This window comes from Bombina bombina, chromosome 3 (genome assembly GCF_027579735.1).
Source record: "Bombina bombina isolate aBomBom1 chromosome 3, aBomBom1.pri, whole genome shotgun sequence".
Taxonomy (NCBI): Eukaryota; Metazoa; Chordata; class Amphibia; order Anura; family Bombinatoridae; genus Bombina; species Bombina bombina.
Window position 1 is genome coordinate 305928144 of NC_069501.1, and position 20809 is coordinate 305948952.

At 37.3% G+C, this 20809-nt stretch overlaps 1 protein-coding gene across 2 annotated transcripts in view; it reads right to left on the reverse strand.

Moving 5' to 3' along the window:
* SH3KBP1 (SH3 domain containing kinase binding protein 1) overlaps positions 1 to 20809 on the reverse strand; it is a 950191-nt gene that overhangs the window by 357689 nt on the left and 571693 nt on the right. For both annotated transcript variants that reach the window (XM_053706396.1, XM_053706397.1), the window contains 2 exons: positions 15726 to 15852; positions 8151 to 8344 (listed from right to left, as the gene is read on the reverse strand). In XM_053706396.1, coding sequence (XP_053562371.1) covers positions 8151 to 8344; positions 15726 to 15852 — 321 coding nt within the window. The remainder of the gene's footprint in view (positions 1 to 8150; positions 8345 to 15725; positions 15853 to 20809) is intronic.

A 20809-nucleotide genomic window follows, 5' to 3' on the forward strand; every position in this document is an offset into this window, starting at 1 on the left:
TGTTAATGGAAGTAAATTGGAAAGTTTATTTACGTTACTATTCACCAGTTTGCAATTTATACAGAAAATGAATGGGTATAAAATATCTAACCATACAAATATTATACAAATATAAAATTACACAAAATACTGAATTCCCAGAGGGGTGGTTTATGCATGTTCCTATCCCTGTCCAAAATCACTCAGCATAGCAAAAAATATTTAAAAAATAATAATAAAACAAAACATAAAATAGTTGTAACAAAAGTCATCCTATATAAAATTTCACAAAATATCACCCATTTTTACATTCTCACAGTTTTCCCATATTGATACTTATATTTGTTTTATTAGTTCAGACAAACATCAATAGTACAAATAATTGAGGCAAGAGGTTACTGCCAGGCTATCAGTCATCCTATAACAATCACTTCATAGCTATAGGGACATGAATCCCCTTATTTGAATCAGGAAACCTTACTCTTTAAAATGCAGGGTATTATAATATCTTGTTATGGTGAAGGGGTAATAAAGACCTCTTAAAAAGATGAGAGGTTTTTGTCATTGTTGTGACAATCAGCTGGCAGCGGGTGGACAAAGGAGCACTCATTTGAAAGACAAGGATTGCTGCTTTAAAAAAAAAATTGATGTATGTATTGTGGGGGCAAAAAGTAAATTTATGCTTACCTGATAAATTAATTTCTTCTACGATACGACGAGTCCACGGATTTCAAACTTACTTGTGGGATATTAACCTCCTGCTAACAGGAAGTGGCAAAGAGCACCACAGCAGAGCTGTATATATAGCTCCTCCCTTCCCTCTACCCCCAGTCATTCGACCGAAGGTTTAGGAAGAGAAAGGAAAAGCTAAAAGGTGCAGAGGTGACTGAAGTTACAAAAAATATAATTAAAATCTGTCTGAAAAATGACAGGGAGGGCCGTGGACTCGTCGTATCGTAGAAGAAATTAATTTATCAGGTAAGCATAAATTTACTTTTCTTCTATAAGATACGACGAGTCCATGGATTTCATCCTTACTTGTGGGATACAATACCAAAGCTACAGGACACGGATGAAACGGGAGGGACAAGATAGAGACCTAAACGTAAGGCACCACTGCTTGAAGAACTTTTCTCCCAAAAACAGCCTCAGAAGAAGCAAAAGTATCAAATTTGTAAAATTTGGAAAAAGTATGAAGAGACAACCAAGTTGCAGCCTTGCAAATCTGTTCAACAGAAACATCGTTTTTAAAAGCCCATGTGGAAGCCACAGCCCTAGTATAATGAGCCGTAATTCTATCAGGAGGCTGCTGTCCAGCAGTCTCATATGCCAGGCGGATGATTCTCTTCAGCCAAAAAGAAAGAGAGGTAGCCGTAGCTTTCTGACCCCTACGCTTTCCAGAATAAACAATGAATAATGACGATGATTGACGGAAATCCTTAGTCGCCTGCAAGTAAAAACTTCAAGGCACGGACCACGTCCAGGTTATGTAACAGACGCTCCTTCTTAGAATAAGGATTAGGACACAAGGAAGGAACAACAATTTCCTGATTATTATTTTTATTATTTGAAACAACCTTAGGAGGAATCCAGGTTTGGTACGCAAAACCACCTTATCAGAATGAAAGATAAGATAAGGCGAATCACATGTAATGCTGAAAGCTCAGAAACTCTACGAGCAGAAGAAATAGCAACCAAAAACAAAACTTTCCAAGATAATAGTTTAATATCAATGAAATGCATGGGTTCAAACGGAACCCCTTGAAGAACTCTAAGAACTAAATTCAAACTCCAAGGTCTACGCGCTAAAATGGCAAATCCTGCATTTTTCGCTGCCAACTTAGCAATTTGAAAGGCGGCATCTGTAATAAAAGAATTAGCTAGATTGAGAGCCCTAATTCTATCTAAAATGTCCTCTAAAGGGGTCTCAACCTTCAGAGACTCTTCTAGAGCACCAAACCAAAAGGCTGCTGCAATAGTAACTGGAACAATGCAAGCTGTTGGTTGTAAAAGGAAACCCTGATGAATAAATAATTTCTTTAGAAGACCCTCTAACTTCTTATCCATAGGGTCTTTGAAAGCACAACTGTCTTCAATAGATATAGTTGTACGCTTAGCCAGGGTAGAAATAGCTCCCTCCACCTTAGGGACCGACTTCCAAGCATCCCGAATGGTGTCTGATATGGGATACATTTCCTTGAAATTAGGAGGAGGAGAGAACGGTATACCCGGTCTGTCCCATTCCTTTTTTATAATTTCCAAAATTCTTTTAGGAACCGGAAAAACATCAGTGTAAGTAGGTACCTCTAGATATTTGTCCATCTTACACAATTTCTCTGGAGGAATTACAATAGGGTCACAATCATCCAGAGTCGCTAAAACCTCCCGAAGTAAAAGGCGGAGGTGTTCAAGATTAAATTTAAAGGGCATGGAATCCAAATCTGTCTGAGGTAACATACTTCCTGGGTCTGAAAGTTCTCCCTCAGACAACAATTCCTTGACCCCCAACTCAGAGCCCTGTGAGGGTACATCGGAAATGGCCAATAAGGCATCAGAGGATTCAGTATTCACATTAATACCTGACCTACTGCGTTTACCCTGTAACACTGGTAACTTAGATAACACCTCTGTAAGGGTAGTTGACATAACTGCAGCCAAATCCTGCAGAGTAAAAGAATTAGACGCACTTGAAGTACTTGGCGTTGCTTGTGTGGGCGTTAAAGGTTGTGACACTTGGGGAGAATTAGATGGCATATCCTGATTCTCTTCAGATTGAGAATCATCCTTAGGTACACTTTCTTTATTTAAAATATGCTTTTTACATTTTTACATTGTAAGTCCCTCTCAGTACAAGAGGTACACAAAGTAAGAGGTGGTTCCACAATGGCTTCTAAACACATAGAACAATTAGTTTCCTCAATGTCAGACATGTTGAACAGACTAGAAATGACCACAATAGTTGAAAAAAACACCTTATTTATTGATTTAAACAACTTTTAGAAAATTGTGTACTGCGCCTTTAAGAAATAAAAAGCACACAATTTTTTCACAAACGGCCTAAAACGTTAAAAAACGCTACACAATTAAATAGAAATATTCAATTGGCCCAAAAAATTATTGCACCCTATAAGAAAAGGTGAAATTACCCTCAAAGAGACATTTTAACCAGAAAAAATATATCTTAACAGAAAAAAATACCCCTGCACCTTGCCACAGCTCAGCTGTGGCGTCTACCTGCCCCCAGGGTACTGCAAAATGGCTCGACAACGATCCGGTGAACAGAACACAAGTTTAGGTCCCACCGGAGCTAATGCTTGCTGCCTTCTCAGTCAGAGTAAACTGCGCGTCTGAGCGCGTGAAATAGGCCCCGCCCATCATGGACATCGTCCTAACAGTCTGTATAACCGCATGGGAAGCGGTGTGAAAATAAGCCATGTGGTCCCCTTTTAATCATGTAATAAAAATTGCAGCCCTACTGACCTTTGTTGTTAATAAAGTATAAAAATGTCAAGCTGCCTCTCCCAGTGTCAAAGCCATATGTCAAAGCATTATGAATAAACATTGGATTTTCAGTAACACCCTTAGTGTACAGGTCTACTGCTTACCCCTTCCCTTACAGGGAAAACATGTCAGCCAGCTCTGATATACCAAGTCTCCTCAGAATAAAAGACTAAACATACCTCAATGCTGCTTGTAGCATGACACCGTTCTCCACACTGAAGATTTCTCTTGCACTACCTTCAGAAGCTCTGTGGGAACCAACATGGATCTTAGTTACATCTGCTAAGATCATCAACCTCAGGTCAGAAATCTTCTTCATTCCATACCTCCCTGAGGAAAATAGTACACACCGGTACCATTTAAAATAAAAAACTTCTTGATTGAAGAATCTAAAACTAACACCCCACTTTACCTCTTCCTATTACTAACACAGGCAAAGAGAATGACTGGGGGTGGAGGGAAGGGAGGAGCTATATATACAGCTCTGCTGTGGTGCTCTTTGCCACTTCCTGTTAGCAGAAGGTTAATATCCCACAAGTAAGGATGAAATCCGTGGACTCTTCATATCTTGTAAAATAGGGGATACCCCACTCCCCTGACATTGACATTGTTCCATATGCTTATGGTTCTGACAGGAGTACACTGTTAACACAGTGGTCAGCGAATGACCACTGACATGTGACCCCTCTTTAAAAGAGCTGCCTCGCTACTTTATAATTGCTACTGCTATTTAAATGGGCATGAGACCACTCATATTATTATGGGCAATCTCCTCTTTTATGTTAGGGGCATTGGGTGTATGTGTGTTCTAGGTTTTCTTTAGGGGAGAAGTGTACCTTTGTGACCACTATCCCCCATTTAGTGAATACATTAGGTAAATTTGTTTTTACAGAAATCACCTGCAAATTACAGGGGTAACCCCTCCATTCGTTCAAATAAGGGGTCACTTGTCCTTGTAAGTAGCCTGGGTTGAGATATGGGCTTCCAAAACCCACTCTCCCAGCCGCCTGTCTAGCTGTCTCTCACTGCAGGCTTCAGCAGTTAGCCTGCCCCCTTGTGATGTTACCACAGGCGCCATTGGTTACATCACCAGGCCTAAAGGGAAGGGACATCAATAGGAAAAGGAACTGCAGTCTCCTTTCCCCATTTGCAGTGTGGGGATCCCCAGGATCTGGATCAGAAGGGGGAACACCTGGATGACAAACTAGTGTTCATCATCTGCACTCCAGGAGAGATGTGCATGATGACGAGGGTGCCTTGTCATGGGCATCTAAGAGGTTAGACACATCTTGCCTTAGTGTAAAAATGTGCTTTGTGTTACACTTCCTAGAGAAGCCAAAAAGTAAACTCTGTAAGCTAGGTTTTGAAAATGCAAAATGCCTAAATTAGTTATTTGTAGATTTGCAGGTTAGATAATTTGCTCTTTGGCAAGCACAATTTTAAACAAAACCAGGAAGACAAAATATTTTTATGTTATCTATTCTTATATTTTTTTGTTCTACAATCACATTTTATTCAATGTTTTATCTTGTTATCTTAAATCATTAATAAATAATTAACCACTGGGCAGTTTTTGAGAATCAATAGAAATCCTTACTTCTACTGTAATACACCACATTTCAATTTTTTGCGGGGACACCCCCCCCCCCGCAAAAAATTGAAATGTGGTGGGCGGGGCTTAAAAATCATAAGACCAAAGTAATATAAATACAATTCTAGATAATGTCATATATTTTAATACACAGGCAGCAAATCAAACACAAGCTCAAACCACTGGTATGGCTATGTATTTAATAAGCCTTTGCAAAGACATTGCGAAATATTTTTATCTTAATTGGACATTTAATAATAAATACATAGCATAAACATATACATACAGATACACACAGTTATGGATACAGATAGACACACACACTACATCATATATGGGTATCTGTAATTCATTGTATGGGGTCCTGGGGTTGGCAAGCACATTAGCTGGCAGTCTGCGGCTGCCACTGTTCGTTACCCTGGTATTAGCACTGCTCATTGTATAAAACTGAAGGCATGCTAGTATTATCACCAGGGGTTAGACATCATCACTACCAGAGGTAGGTTAGAGAGGTCACCATTACCCGTGGTTAGAATGTATACAGCCTTCTTACTCCTGCTTAACCCACACACCATTCCTTTTCCACAGGGAATCTAACAGGTATCTAACCGGTCAGAGCAAAGGCAGTTGCTTCTGAGAATGGGCCCAACAGAATTTAAAAAAAAATAAAAAATATATATATATATATTTTTTTAAATGCCTGGGGCAAATCGGGACAGGGGGACAGACCCCAAAAATCGTGACTGTCCCGCGAAAATCGGGACAGTTGGGGGTATGTAAATATCATGAGCTTAGGAAAAAGTAAACTGTCTCTAGATTAGTCACAAGAGAAGATGTTTAACATCATGCTGTGCTGTGCTGTACTACTATATTATAAGTGTTTTATTTTTTTCACACTCAGCCAAGATTGGAAATCTATAATTTAACATGAAAGTTAATTGATTTAATATTTTTTTCTTATTTTCTGAATGAACAGGATACCAGTACAACATTTCTGGATGTGTATGTTTGAAAACAATGTAGGAGTGATAAACTTATATAATAATAGGTGTGTACAGAACATCATTTATAGAGTGTTAATTATGTTTAAAAAATAATTATAACATTGAATCTGCAAGGGCGTGTCCCATGAAAACAAAGTAAAAATTGTGTATCACTCACATGCACCAAACAAAGGTCAAAACACAATTTGCACAATTACTTATATATTTACTCTGATTAGTTGGTTTTTTTTTTGGGGGGGGGGGGTTTCAAGTCCCTTTAAACCCTGACCAACACTACCTCTGCTCACCATGGGACTCCATGGGAATAATTCAGGAATACCAGAGCTTCTGTCATTAAAATACAAGTTTCAGTGCCTACATCAAGTATCTTGTAAAGATTTTAGGTCAGTGCTGTCAACATATGAAGATATTTGACAGGTTTAATATGTCTTACAGTATAGCACCTGTCATGGCTGCCATCTAGAAGACACTCCTCAATGCTAGCTACAGTTTCTTCAAAAGCTTTATCTGGGGACCTAACACTACCTACTAACAAAATCTAAAACATAGTTTTTTAGTAAATTGTTTCTATTTATGTGAGCAAAAATACAGGGTTCAAATATCAGTGTTGTTTTGTATTCACTTTATTTTACAATTGGCTTAAAACATTCTTTCATAGAAAAAGTAATGTATCACTTCACTTGTATATTTCAGTAATATTATTAAAGGGACAGTCTAGTCAAAAATAAACTTTCATGATTCAGATATGGCATGTAATTTTAAACAACTTTTCAATTTACTTTTATCATCAATTTTGCTTTGTTCTAGGAGGCTCATATGCAAATTTCTTAGCCCTTGAAGGCTGTCTCTTATCTGAATGCATTTTGACATTTTTTTCACGCCTAGAGGGCATTAGTTCATGTGTGCCATATAGATAAGATGGTGCTCACACCCATGTGGTTACCTAGGAGTCAGCACCGATTGGCTAAAATGCACGTCTGTCAAAAGAACTGAATAAGGGGGTAGTCTGCAGAGCCTTAGATACAAGGCAATCACAGAGGTAAAAAGTATATTAATATAACTGTGTTGGTTATGCAAAACTGGGGAATGGGTAATAAAGGGATTATCTATCTTTTTAAACAATAAAAAATTCTGCTGTAGACTGTCCCTTTAATGCTACAACAAAGATAAAATCACTTAAAACTATAGTTTAATGACTGGTGAACAAGTATAGGGCCTAAAGCTATACACTCCAGTGAAATTATCTAAGAAGTTACCTCAGTATTGCAAGGCCCCTTAAAGGAACACTGAACGTAATTTTTTTTCATGATTCAGATAGAGCATGTAATTTTAAGCAACTTTCTAATGTACTCCTACTATCAATTTTTCTTCGTTCTCTTGCTTTCTTTATTTGAAAAAGAAGGAATCTAAGCTAAGGAGCCAGCACAATTTTAGTTCAGAACCATGGACAGCACTTGTTTATTGGTGCTGTCCAATCAGCAAGGACAACCCAGTTTGTTCACCAAAAATGGGCCGGCATCTAAACTTACATTCTTGCTTTTCAAATAAACATACCAAGAGAATGAAGAAAATTTGATAATAGGAGTAAATTAGAAAGTTGCTTAAAATTGCATTCTCTATCTGAATCACGAAAGAAAAAAATTGGGTTCAGTGTCCCTTTAAAGAATTTGGCGAGTTTCCGATCATCAGTCCCATAGTTAGACTCTTATAGGTGAGTTATGAATTTACATTATTTAACATTAAGAGTACTGGGAAACCATGTATCACAGCATTAAACTATGTGTTGATAATGTTTCCTCTCATTAGTTATAAAAATATTACTTATACACTATTTAGCCAAATATTACCAATAAGAGTAATTTGTGTACTTCCATTTTTTTTAAATAAGAGTTCATTGTGTCAAAAAAGGGAAAGAGGTACAATGCCAGATTATGTGTGCAAGTAGAATTTATACAAAAAGCAAATTACCAACATTACTAATAAAATAGTATAAACACAAAAATGTAATATTAAATATATACAAGTATTACATAATAAAGTAATACATAAATGAAAAAAACTGAATTTGAATTTACCTTTTCTAATGGAACAATGTCATTTTCCATTTCTATTGACCTTGGTCTCAATTTAATTGGTTTGTCTTTGAAAATATCCCCAAAGCCAAATCCCCTTAACTTTTTCGGCTGGTTTTCTGCTCCACTTGTTCCGTTGGTCCCTTCTGACTTAGAGTCACCCCCATCGCTTTCTGAGCCAGCAGTGTCCTTAAATCCTGCCAAGAGGAGAGATGCAATTGCTGTGACAATTTGCTTTAATATGCACAAAAGTTTGAGGAGTAGAAAAATAAAGTTTAAAAGCATTCTGTAGGTCAGAATAATCTACTCTAACATATATCCCCTAATATACTGCAACTTCTATACAACAGAGGTCAGTGTTTGCATTATAGAGAACACAAGTCACTTTAAGTTATGGATTGTTCTCCCCCAAATCAGTCAACATCTAGGTACATGGGTCAACATCTGGGTCATTCTATCAATGCCTGATCACTGATTAGCAGTCAGACATGCTCTTGTTATATAAAATACATATGTGATCCTTTTCTAGCTTCACTAAACTCCGTAACAGTTCACTAATGCATTTTTTTCTCTCCTTAAATGGAAAAGTAAAATATTCCCACTTGGGTACAGGCTTGCTAAATATAAATAACTGCTCTATTTATTGACTCACACACTTAAAGAGTCAGTAGAGTTAATTGTAAACTTTCATGGTTTAGACGGATTCTTTTAACAAATTCTTTTATCAAATTTGCTTTGTTTTTTGGTATCCTTTGTTGAACTAAGCCTAAGAGAGAGCACAGAAGTGTGCATATATCATTAGCCTTCTAGCAGAAGCGTTTGCAACAATAATACTGTACATAGTTGCAAACACTGCTGCCATAGAATGCTAAAGTTGTGCACACTGCTTAGCTCCTACTTAGGTTTACTCTTCATCAAAGGATATCAAGTAAACAAAAATGTATTTATTTTTTAAATCTCATACCCTGTCTAAAACATGAAAGTTTAACTTTGAGTGCTTTACTGCCCCTTTGAAGGAACAGTATTATCATGCAAACAGCAGATACCAGTTCATTGTATTTGAAGCTGGAACAGGAACTCCCTCTAAAAAGGGACAGGATCTCTCTCTATCTCCCACACCACACTGGGAGATGAATTGCCTCTGATGCCTTTTATTAACATAGCCTTTTTGTAGCCATTACAGCATCATTAAAATTATTAGTATATGTGGGGGTTGTAGCAGGGGGAAAAAAGGCTATTTCAAATGACAAAATAAAGCTAAAACATACACTGCAACAAGTAAAATGGATCATTGAGAACACATAACGTACACTGTCCCATTAAGCTGATAGAGCTGTATGCCTTATGCATTTATAACCACCGTAATCTGAAAGTGGCGCCTATCATCTTTGCAAAATATTCAATAAAAAGCTAAATGTCTTTAATATCCTGAAGGGCTTGAAGTACATTATGTAGTCTTCAGTCTATGATCTTATAGAGATGCAGATTATACAACACTACACAATGACAGCTTTTTTTAATTACTTTTCAGTATATACAAGATAATGATTGTAGAATATAATGACTTTCCAAAAATACAGCCTTGAAAATATTTACTTGCTTAAATTTGACACGAATGCCCCTTTATCTGAACAGAAATTAGACTAATTATATTAATTTCTTATGAAATTATTCCAACCAGGGTTTGTTAATAGAAAGGTCTTAAAACAGTGTCAGAATGTAACAATACCAACACTGTTATCTACAATGTAATAGATCAGATAATCTTTAGTGCTATGGAACCACAAATATACAGTTCTACCAGGGAATACCCTTGGGGGTTCTCATCAGGCAATGACCAGAGCACTGAGTAATAAAGTGCAGTGATTGACAACCTTCTAACATATGGGAACGCAGATCAATATTTTGGAAATCTTATGGGCTGTATATAAATTTCTCACAACCCAAAACCACAATAAATCTATATATATATATCCTAAAAATGTCTAGTGTCACAGAACCAGGTATGGTTGCAGGGTACCATATATCTATTGTTCTTTCCTCCAGAGTCCACAACAAAGCCACAAAGTATGCCCCAAAACTAGTGCAGAGGGCTGCTTGTGGCCCATTGGCCTTCAGTTGGTTATTCCTGGAGATATCAGATGTGTTGCAGCTGGGAGTGACTCTAAACATAAACATGTTGGGGTACACAATGTTGACCTGAATGTTGGGGTACAATGCTAACCCTCATCTTCTAGTGTTCTCCTTCCTCCTTTTTCGCCCTGTTGTGCAAGGAGCACAGGGGATATAAAAACCTTGCAAATTCAGGGCAGCTGGTACCACTGAGGTTTGGGGATACTAGAATAATAAATGGGGGTGAACTGCACTCATCCACAATGCACTTTAGAACTGCCACGGTATGAGCATTGCTATTACATGCTAAATTGTCTGCATACTTTTTTACTAGCGAGGGTAGTTTGTGTCACATTTATTCAGGAAGAAATAATAGGCCTGTCATTAGTTTTAGTTTTCATATCTGTCATACAATAAAACATGTACATGTATCATGTCATTAGTTTTCATATCTGTATACAATAAAACATGTACAGTTGTTATATATAATCATTCAGCTACATGTCCTGTATGGTTATTTTTTACGGAATGTAAAAAATATACTTGGGGAAATCACCCCCATTACTTTGGAATGTCTGTAACCTGAAATTATTGATACATAACTCTTGTTTTTAAATATTCCCAATGGTTTCGGGCACTAATTATCCTTGCATTGATCTCACAAAAAGAGCTGACAGGGAAATGCTGTCAGAGACTTAACTCTTCAAATCTTTGTTCCACAGAGTTTAATGAGACCAAGATAAATGCCTTAGAAAAACTGAAATTATTTCCTTATGAAATGTTTGAAGCTTGGAGATATAGAGCTACGGAATCTGTTGGAGCTCTACATATAACTGATAATCATAATGATAATAGTAATAACAGATTGATACATTAACCCCTTGTTTACATTATGTCTATCGTTTTGAAATGACAATAAATGGATGGTGGGTGTCACAGTCACACGATCTCCTACCTGACAAAGAATTCAGACTGGTTATCACAGCAAACAACAATTCAAAGTTTACTTTATTTTTATTTTTTTAATTTTTACTGGAAAAAAACAAAACAAAAAATGCATACTAATGTAATACAAGTACAGCTAGAAGAAGATTAAACACCAGAAGGTCGATAGACAAACTCGCTGTTAACATAAAGTCCACTCAATATCCAGCCTGATGCAGGTCCAGATCTTGCCTTTACAATTCAGATAATTATATAAAGAGTTGAGTATAGTCAAACGCTCAAACATCATGATGTAGACATATATGTGTGCCATAGATTAGAGTTGAGTTGAGTGAGTGGCTACATTTTCAGGACCACTAGGATATACCTCTGTGAGAAGGGAGCAGCAGCATAAGGCAGACGTTATGTAAATGAGAGGAAGGAGCGAGAGCAAAGAGGTGAGAGAGTAAGAACATTTAGAAGAAGGAACGGGGGGAGAGACCACCCTCTACAAAGGGATCCCCACCTCTGCCCACTTGCATGGAATCATGCTTTGGCAATTCCCAGTACAATGTAATATTATTGAATATACTCAGCTTAATGAGTCTAAAGTAACAATATTCTTCCAAGGACAAGGTTGATACTTTTTTACTGTAACATGAGTATTGCAACCTAAAGGACCCGATTCTCTAACTCTCTCTGGTGTGGCAAGATTCTAGAAGAAGCATCATAAGTAATAAAAGTCCCCTCAGGGAATCTCATAAAGGGGAGTTCCTTAATTTTCTATATGTGACACTTAGTGGGCCCTTAGCGAGTGGACTGAACCTCGGTGTTCCTTGTGTGTTTGAAATGTACTGACAATTCTAATTTCTAAATACAACTGCAGATCTCGCTGTTTCATCTTACCAACTAAAAAATCTCTTTTTGCACATGCAAATCTAGAAAGTAAACTACGCTAAAAACACTGCAATTTGATTGTCAAGTGCTCCCTGTCACATTTTATATCCTTTGTAAGATTCTCCACTCCAAAGACCTTCATTACTTTCTACCGGAGGCAGCTCACCACTTGCTGGGATTCAGTCTCCATTTTTGGAGAATTAAGCGAGATCTGCCCCTGTGAGGGTCAGCATGATGTTTCTCCCCATGCAAGTGAAATGGGCACCATGATAGGGCAGGGGGTGAATAGCCAAAAGCTAAACTGCTCCAGAAAAATAGAAAAGTTTATTGTTTGCTATTATGTTCCTTTCACAAACATCAATGAAACTCTAACAAACAATAAAACTTTACATAGAAATGTAGATATTGCTCTTTTTGGGAAACTGTTAATAATGTAAAGCTTTTTAACTTGACACCAAAATAAATATATTCTTCATTAATGACCAATATTTGTTTTAATTATTAGCTTGGTGACCATAATTCAGTTACATAATACAAACATTAACACCATTGGCTATTTAGCTGAGCAAGTCATACTTTTGGGTAACAAAGATGTAATTTATGCATACGCAAATATAATACAGAAAAAAAACCATAGCTGTGTTTTGAAATAATATTTTTGGCATTGTCATATAATACAGGAAAATCTTGCATTGTCTCTGAATGGGTTTATTAATTGCTTCCACCTGCAGACCCTTCTGTTTCACAATTTTCTCTGCTGCTGGGGGCTGCATGAGTCCTGAAGTGTCCTTGGGCCTTTGTGGAACTCTGCCTAAATGTGTTGGTAATGGAAATGGAAATTAAGCTGGCATATTCATTGGGATCCAGACACTTACAGACAGCAAGCATGCCAGCAGTTAGGCACAGCTGCTATAATTGCCCACTTTCACATTTAGGAAAAAAGGAAATAATCTGAATCAAACATTACAAAGTCTTATAAAAGACATAATGACATAAATGTGTTAGATAAAGGGCATGCAAAAGATAGGTGATGATTGCTCCAGCAAATAGCAGAGAGTAGGTTAACATAATGTTAATTACTGGTTTTAAGTGACCATTAAGATTGTTAGTAGAGCTCAATTGCTATTAGAGTTTGCATGTTAATAACGTTTAACAAAAGCAAGCCATTTAGATGAATCTGGAATTTGTTTTTCCAATAGTACATGATATCCACAATATACAGAATGAGAGCCAAATGAAAAGGTACTGTATGTCTTAATATAGCTTTGTCAGTGAACCTCTAAACTAGTTATAGATATTTTTCTGAATGTTACACACAGGTGCATAAAACTCAGAACATAGCTATGAAATCTCCATGGCAGTGAAAAGGTTGTACTGAAGAACCTATTGACTTTATATGTGGCAATGTCATAGGATGCTACAACTCAGTTTGTGAAATTGCTACCCTAGGAAATCTGTAAGTGCTGTTATTGTTTAGTGGAAGCATCTAGGAGCAATAACAGCCCAGTCACAAAGTGGTAGACCACGCAAACTCACAGAGCGGGGCCACCGAGTGCTGAAGCACCTAGCTCCTAAAAATCGCTCATCACTTATTGTATCACTCACTACAGATTTCCAAACTGTCTCTGGAAGCAACATCAGCACAAGAACTGTGCAACGGGAGCTTCATGAAAAGGGTTTCCATGGCTGAGCAGCTGTACACAAGCCGTGCAATATTATGCAGAATGCCAAGAGTCAGCTTGAGTGGTGTAAAGTGCATCACCACTGGACTCTGAAACAGTATGTGAATCACTATCTGGCAGTCTGGTGGGAGAATCTGAGTGTGGTGGGTACCAGTAGAATGCTACCTACCAGAACGCATAGTGTCTACTGTAAAGTTATGCGGAGGAGAGATAATGGTCTGGGACTGTTTATCAGGGTTTGGGCTATGCCCCTTAGTTTAGGTGAAGGGTCTTGTTAATGTTACAGGTTACATTTTAGACAATTGGGTGCTTTGTAGCAACAGTTTGGTGATGGCCCTTTCCTGTTCCAGTATTATTGCACCCCTGTGCACAAAACAAGGTCCATGAAGGCATGGTTTGATAGGTTTGGAGTGAAAGAACTTGAGTGGCCTGAACAGTGCCCTGCTAACATGAACGCATTGAACACCATTGGGATGATTTGGAATGTTGATTGCAAACCAGAACTTCTTGTCCAACATTAGTACCTGACCTCACAAATGCTCTTTTAACTGAAAGGCACTGATTCCTATAAGAGTGTCAGCTCTTATAGCCACACAAGGGGGATGATGCAAATCCATGTTAATGAATATAGGTGTGAGGTCAAGTTAGTGCATCTTGCATAAGCATTAGAGAGGTGGTGTGCAAGAGAAACATGGCACTTTCAGGATGACTAGAGAAAGTGAGAGGATAGGGCAGCATACACAGGATGACACAAGAGGACCAGTACTGACAATACAGAGAGTGCAACAAAATGGTAGTGTTTGGGAGCATGAGCAGCATGAGAGGAAAGCAGCTCCAGGATATGGGAGCATTTCTGCACAACCAAAACCACAAACAGGAACTGGAAAACCATGGCCATTGTAAGAGATTAAGGCAGGAACTGGTATCAGATTGTGGGAGGGAGGAAGTATATAAATAATAGCAAGTTGTCATAACCAGAACAACAGTAACACCATAATGTAAAAGTACAGGGTTTGCACCATATTGATAGTTGCTCATCACAACCAGTATTATAAGTAGCAACAAGAGAATGAGGGAGGACAACAAACTTGACATTTTCACAATGTATAAAATGTTTCATTATTACAAGTGAACCATTATTGCAATATATATTCATTATTTATTTTGTTGCTTTTGCTGTAAACTACATCTAAGAATTGTGCTTGTTTGACTTTCTCCCAGGGAGCGTTAGGTTAATACTTATAGGCAATATATGTGAGCTTTTGTAAAACTAGTGGGGGTTTGCATATCAGTAAGGAAGGAATACAAGAATGAGTGGTGATAATGGTATCGGATTGGCCATAGGTTGGGAAAACCAGGAACACAAAGTAATATAGAAATACCATAATGAGAGAGTAGAGGGGTTTAACCATGAGAGTAGCTCAGCATGGCGCCTATAAGAAAATATGGCAGCAAAGTTGGGATGACCAGCAAGACAAAGTAATATGACAACATCATAATGTTGGAGTAGAGAGTATTCACCATACTATTAAGCTGCTTAGCATGACCGCTAATAAGGAAAACATAATGAGGGAGAAGAGGTTTCACCAGAACATGAAGAGCTCAGATTAACTGCTATTAAGAAAGCAGCACAAGGCTGAGAGAAGTTGGCACCACCTGAATAACAGAGATTTTTGTATCGGAATAAAGAGTAGGACAAGTATGATAGAATTAAGCAGTAATCCAACACCACATTATAAGGAAGCAGGTAAGGAGGTATAACAATAAAGACAGAGTAAGGCCAATAGGACAATTTAGGACAATAGCACCAGATATAAAGTCTCTGCTTACAGTGGTCATTGAGTTTGCTAAACTTGTATAAAAATAAAGTCACTTGTAATGAAAAATTAAAACTGGTTCTATTAAGTTATTCCACTGAAATATGGTTTACTGAAATTTTACATTTATAAAAAGATATCCGTACCTTGCTTTATTTGGTGTTCTTCAAAATTTCCTCCAATATCAGTTTCGCTTGTCATTTCCTTAATGAAGTTAGAAGGGAACATGCCAGTCTTTCCATTAAGAACTCCTTCCCACCAGCCTTCTTCCACCTAAATATACACATGGATAAAAGGCTATTAGTGAAATGTTTCAGTTTTATTCAGACATGCTAGGAGACTTCATAAATATGCACTTACATTTGTCATAATAGGACACTGAACACCAACATTTTCATTCAGAAATTTAATATCATCAAACATAAAACTAAGCTGTAAAAAAAAAACCTCAAAGCATGAGATTTGCTGCTGGATCATAAACTTAATCTAGATGGAAACATGTAATATGACTATTTGACTTATGTAGTCTACCATAAATGAGTAATTATAAAGTGTAGTGTGCCGAACAGTTCTGCTGTAGTATGGTGGTCACTATACATATGACATATAACTTGCAGGACCAAGCAAAATTCTGTACCATTTGTAGAATCTAACACAAGAGTATACAACTGGCACTATGATATAATGAGATAGAGGAAATATGGCCCCTCCCTAAAAGACAGGACCGGTGCTACCCTTAAGAAATAACCATTAGCAACAATACCCCCAAAAAAGAAGAAAAGGAATTGGGGAAAAGATAAAGGGTTTTCTAGCATTCTTCCTCTATTGAGGATAAATATAGGTTTAAAACTTAACCTTTATTCTATGTATATTAAATAAATAAAAAGCAGGTATCCTGCCTAATAACCACCACAATATTAAAAAGAATGCAGATATACCCCCTTGTTTCTTGGCCAATAACATCAGAAATCAGCTTCAATTGCCAGGGGCAAACCACACAGCTATATTAAAGAACAAACACGTTTCGGCCTCTAAATTCGGCCTTGATTAATGTTAAAATTTTAAAAAATGTGTAGAATCTGTAATATACTGTACAACTGTTTAGTTTTATGGACTTAATTACCAGCCTATATTTTCGAAAAGGTTTCTAGGCCTCACATGAATATTGAGTATTATATTATCATATAATTATACAGTCAACATTATCTCATTACACAATTGTGGGTTCAAATACAGAGACAGTTAATAGTAGACAAATAATTTCTGTGCCTTTTTGCCCTTGACAAAATGTATGCAACACACCTGATTTATTTTGTGATGAAATTTCTTGTAAGAAAAAGAAAAAGGGAGGTGCCACCATAGGACAATATCGTCTAGAATGACAGAACATCAAAGGAGAGAGTACCTCCCCCTTAAAGCGGATCTACTCACAGGAGCAGTGGCATAGCCAGGGTGCCAGACACAGCCGTTCAGGACTATAATGAGTCACCCGACAGACACGCTGGAACATCAGATACGTCACTGATGTCGTCACGGGAGAACAACCACTCCAAGGAATCCACAATCCTCCGGTTTAGCACTGATGGTGTTCCGCTAGGAGTACCGGTAAGGGTACACAAACTCCAAGGAGTAGAGCAAGGATACTTCATGCAGTAGGGTAGTAACAAAAAGTCACAGAGTAGGTGTGTATAGTAAAAAGACAATTTATTAAAAGTCTAAAAACACACAGCAACGGGTTTCTCAGCTCCTACAAAGCTGTTTTATCAGGCTGTAATCATCTCACACCTTTTACTCATTAAATACCCTACGCTATCCAATCAAGGAGCAGTAACGACTCACACCTCCCTTGGGCGGGGCTAAAGTAACCCAAAAAAGTCTCATCCAATAACTGGTATAGAGATGTGTGAAGGGACGGCCCCTAGGTTGGGATAGATACATAATATCACATAGTACAAAACATCATAATAATTAGTGATAATGGAAACCGTGTCTCAATAGCATTAACAACAACTTATATACGGTAATCAGATATAATAAAAGGCATAGGTACATATAAATACTTGTATAAAAACTAGTAGGTAACATAACACATTCACAATATATGTTACAGCATAATCTAATATATAAAAAATAGTAAATACAATCCCCGTAAATGTAACAGTGTTTGTATTTGGAATATAACACATTGATACAATAATGAAGCTAGTCAAGGGGGTTGTGTGACCATACCAAACCACGATAGTCGACATCAACGCACAATCACGATGGGTCGCACATCAACTTACAGATGATAGATTTACTGACTCCAACACGGGTGTGCAATGATCTCGCCAGCAAAATAGACATATATTAAATAAAAACAGTAAGTAATATCGGCATATACATCAACTACAAGTAAAAAGAAGATCACATTCATCGGACCTATGATAAGCTGCACATTCTTATAATCATATATTCGTCTACACCTATCAATGATAATCGGAGAAACCTCTCAGTGCATATGCGGACCTTGTGTGGGGGGTATACAAATCAGTATCGGGCCAAAGGGAGAGACCCTAAATCTCGTGCCAGTGGGCCTGTAATCAACTAGTGAGATATCCCTAAAATGGTAAATATACTCAAAAAGGTATTAGCTGGGCATATAGATGTATAATCATAAGCAAAAATTCTAGATATTGAATATAAAGTCAAGTAACCCCCAATGAAAACATAATTCAATGGTCGTACTTATATAAAAATAAATCTCTTAGCAACTGCAGGTCAATAAGTGACCTTACAGCACCATAAGGGCCCTAGTGGGGACAAATAAAGCAGGAAAAAGTCACCCTGAAATACATGGTATACAAAATACACATATACAGTAGAGTCACCAGACCAAAAACAAATCAACGCGCAATTGGTTATAATACTAACAATATTAGAAATTAAGGGACATTCAACAGGATCATGTCTTAGGCAGAGGGAAACCCACATGCCATCCCTGATCAAAGTTAGTGGAAGGCAGCCAGGTCTATATTTAGATTCAGGCCAGCCAGATGGAGGCTCTTAAGAGTATGTATCCAGTAGGTCTCCCTCTGCATAAGTCTAGATAACCTGTTATAGAGGTGAAAATTAGGGACAAATTCGACCGGAATGATTGAAAAACAGTCAGAGTTTCCACCATGTTGATGGTTACAATGTCTGGAGACACTGTGATTTTTAAAATTCTTTTTCATGTTCCGTTGGTGCTTGGACCATATAGTACTAAGTCTCCTACAGGTCCTATCAACATACTGGATCCCACAGACACATGAAAGCAGATATACAACATAATGTGAGGCAAAGGATATGTGTCCAATAATAGAAAATTGTTGTCCAGTCACATTAGATTTGAATATCTTTTGTTTGTGTGCAATGTTAGCGCAAAGTTTACATCTCCTGGCTCCACATCTAAAAGACCCCAAAGGAGACACTCCTGACCGAATTGGAGTGGGACCACTGGACTATTTATGTTTTACGATCTTACTGGGGGCCAGAATTGTCTTTAGACTAGGCGCTTTTTTAAAAACTATTTTGTGTTTGGTCCCTATTAGGTTACCCAAATTAGGATCGTTTGTTAGAATGCCCCAATGTTTAGTAATAATTTGTCTAATTAAATTATGATTACAATTAAATTGAGTAATAAATAAAGCATGGTTCTCTGTAATATTAGATCCAGTGGTAGTGTCCTTATTAGATTTGAAATAATCATCTCTATTATCAGATTTTGCTCTTGTGTAACCATTATCTATAATGTGAGAAGGATAATGTTTTTCATTAAACCGTTCCTTAAGAATAAGGCTTTGGGTTTCATAATCAGCCAAAGTACTACAATTACGGCGAATCCGTTTGAATTGGCCATAAGGTACATTACGTTTCCAAGGATAATAGTGGTGACTTGTAAAGTAAAGATAGCTGTTACAATCCACTGTCTTAAAGTAAGTAGTATTAGTCACCTTCCCATTCACAAATTTGAGTAGTTCAAGATCCAAAAAGACAATAGTCTCATGGTGTATAGAACTGGTAAAAACAAGTCCCCTGTCGTTAAGGTTAAGATGCTCCACAAAAGAGTTAGCACAGTCCAGGTCCCCTTTCCAAACAAAAATCAGATCGTCAATATACCGCCCATAGAATACCAGGTTCACCCCATATGCCTTGTCATAGATGTAATGCTGTTCAAAAGAGCCCATGAACAAGTTGGCATAACTCGGGGCGAACCTGGCACCCATGGCGGTACCCTTGACTCATCCTGGAACAAAAAATAATTGTGCCTCAAAATGAATTATATAAGCTGTAAAATAAACTCACATTGGTTATTGGGAAGATAAAGATCCCCTTGTAAATATTCAGATATCGCTGAAATACCAAATGATGGGATATATTTGAGTACAGCGCCTGGACATCACAAGTGATCCATAATAGATAAGGGGTGATGGTCAGTAATTCCAATTTCTTAATCAGATCAGAAGAATCCCGGATATAGGATTCAAGGCCTAAAACATACTTTTGCAAAAAGTGGTCAACATAGGAAGACACATTATCAGTGAGACTTCCTATGCCCGCAATTATGGGCCGACCAGGAGGACAATTCAGCTTCTTATGTAATTTAGGTACGTGATAGTAGAATGCATAATTAGGTTCATTAGGAACCAAGAAATATTTCTCTTTTTTATATATTATGCCTTCCTTAAAAGCATAATCAACAAGATCTTTCAAGATAACTTTATATTGTGTTGTGGGATCATGATTCAGTCGAATATAGTAAGATGTATCAAAAAGTATGTTTCGGGCCTCCAAAAGATAGTCTTCCAGATTCTGCAGGACAACACCACCTCCTTTATCAGCTTGCCTAATGACAAGGGACTTGTCATTTCTCAAGCTATCTATAGCTCTTCTCTTATTAGCATATAGGTTACTTTTAATGTTTCTAATATTCTTAGGGATATGATCCAGATCATCACTAACGAACTGTTTAAATATCTAAATTTGAGCATTGTTGTTCAAATGGGGTATATTTTATATTTTTTTTGTATATGCTCATGACACCCACCTGCTGGTGTGATACAATATGACTGTAAAATTAGTGTATTCTGGCAATCTGATACAATCTGTGTCATTAAATCTTTAATCATTAAATGTTAATAGAAAGATACCAAGATTAATTTGATAATCTTTTAATCCAAAAAATAATTTTCCAAACACTTTTAATTGT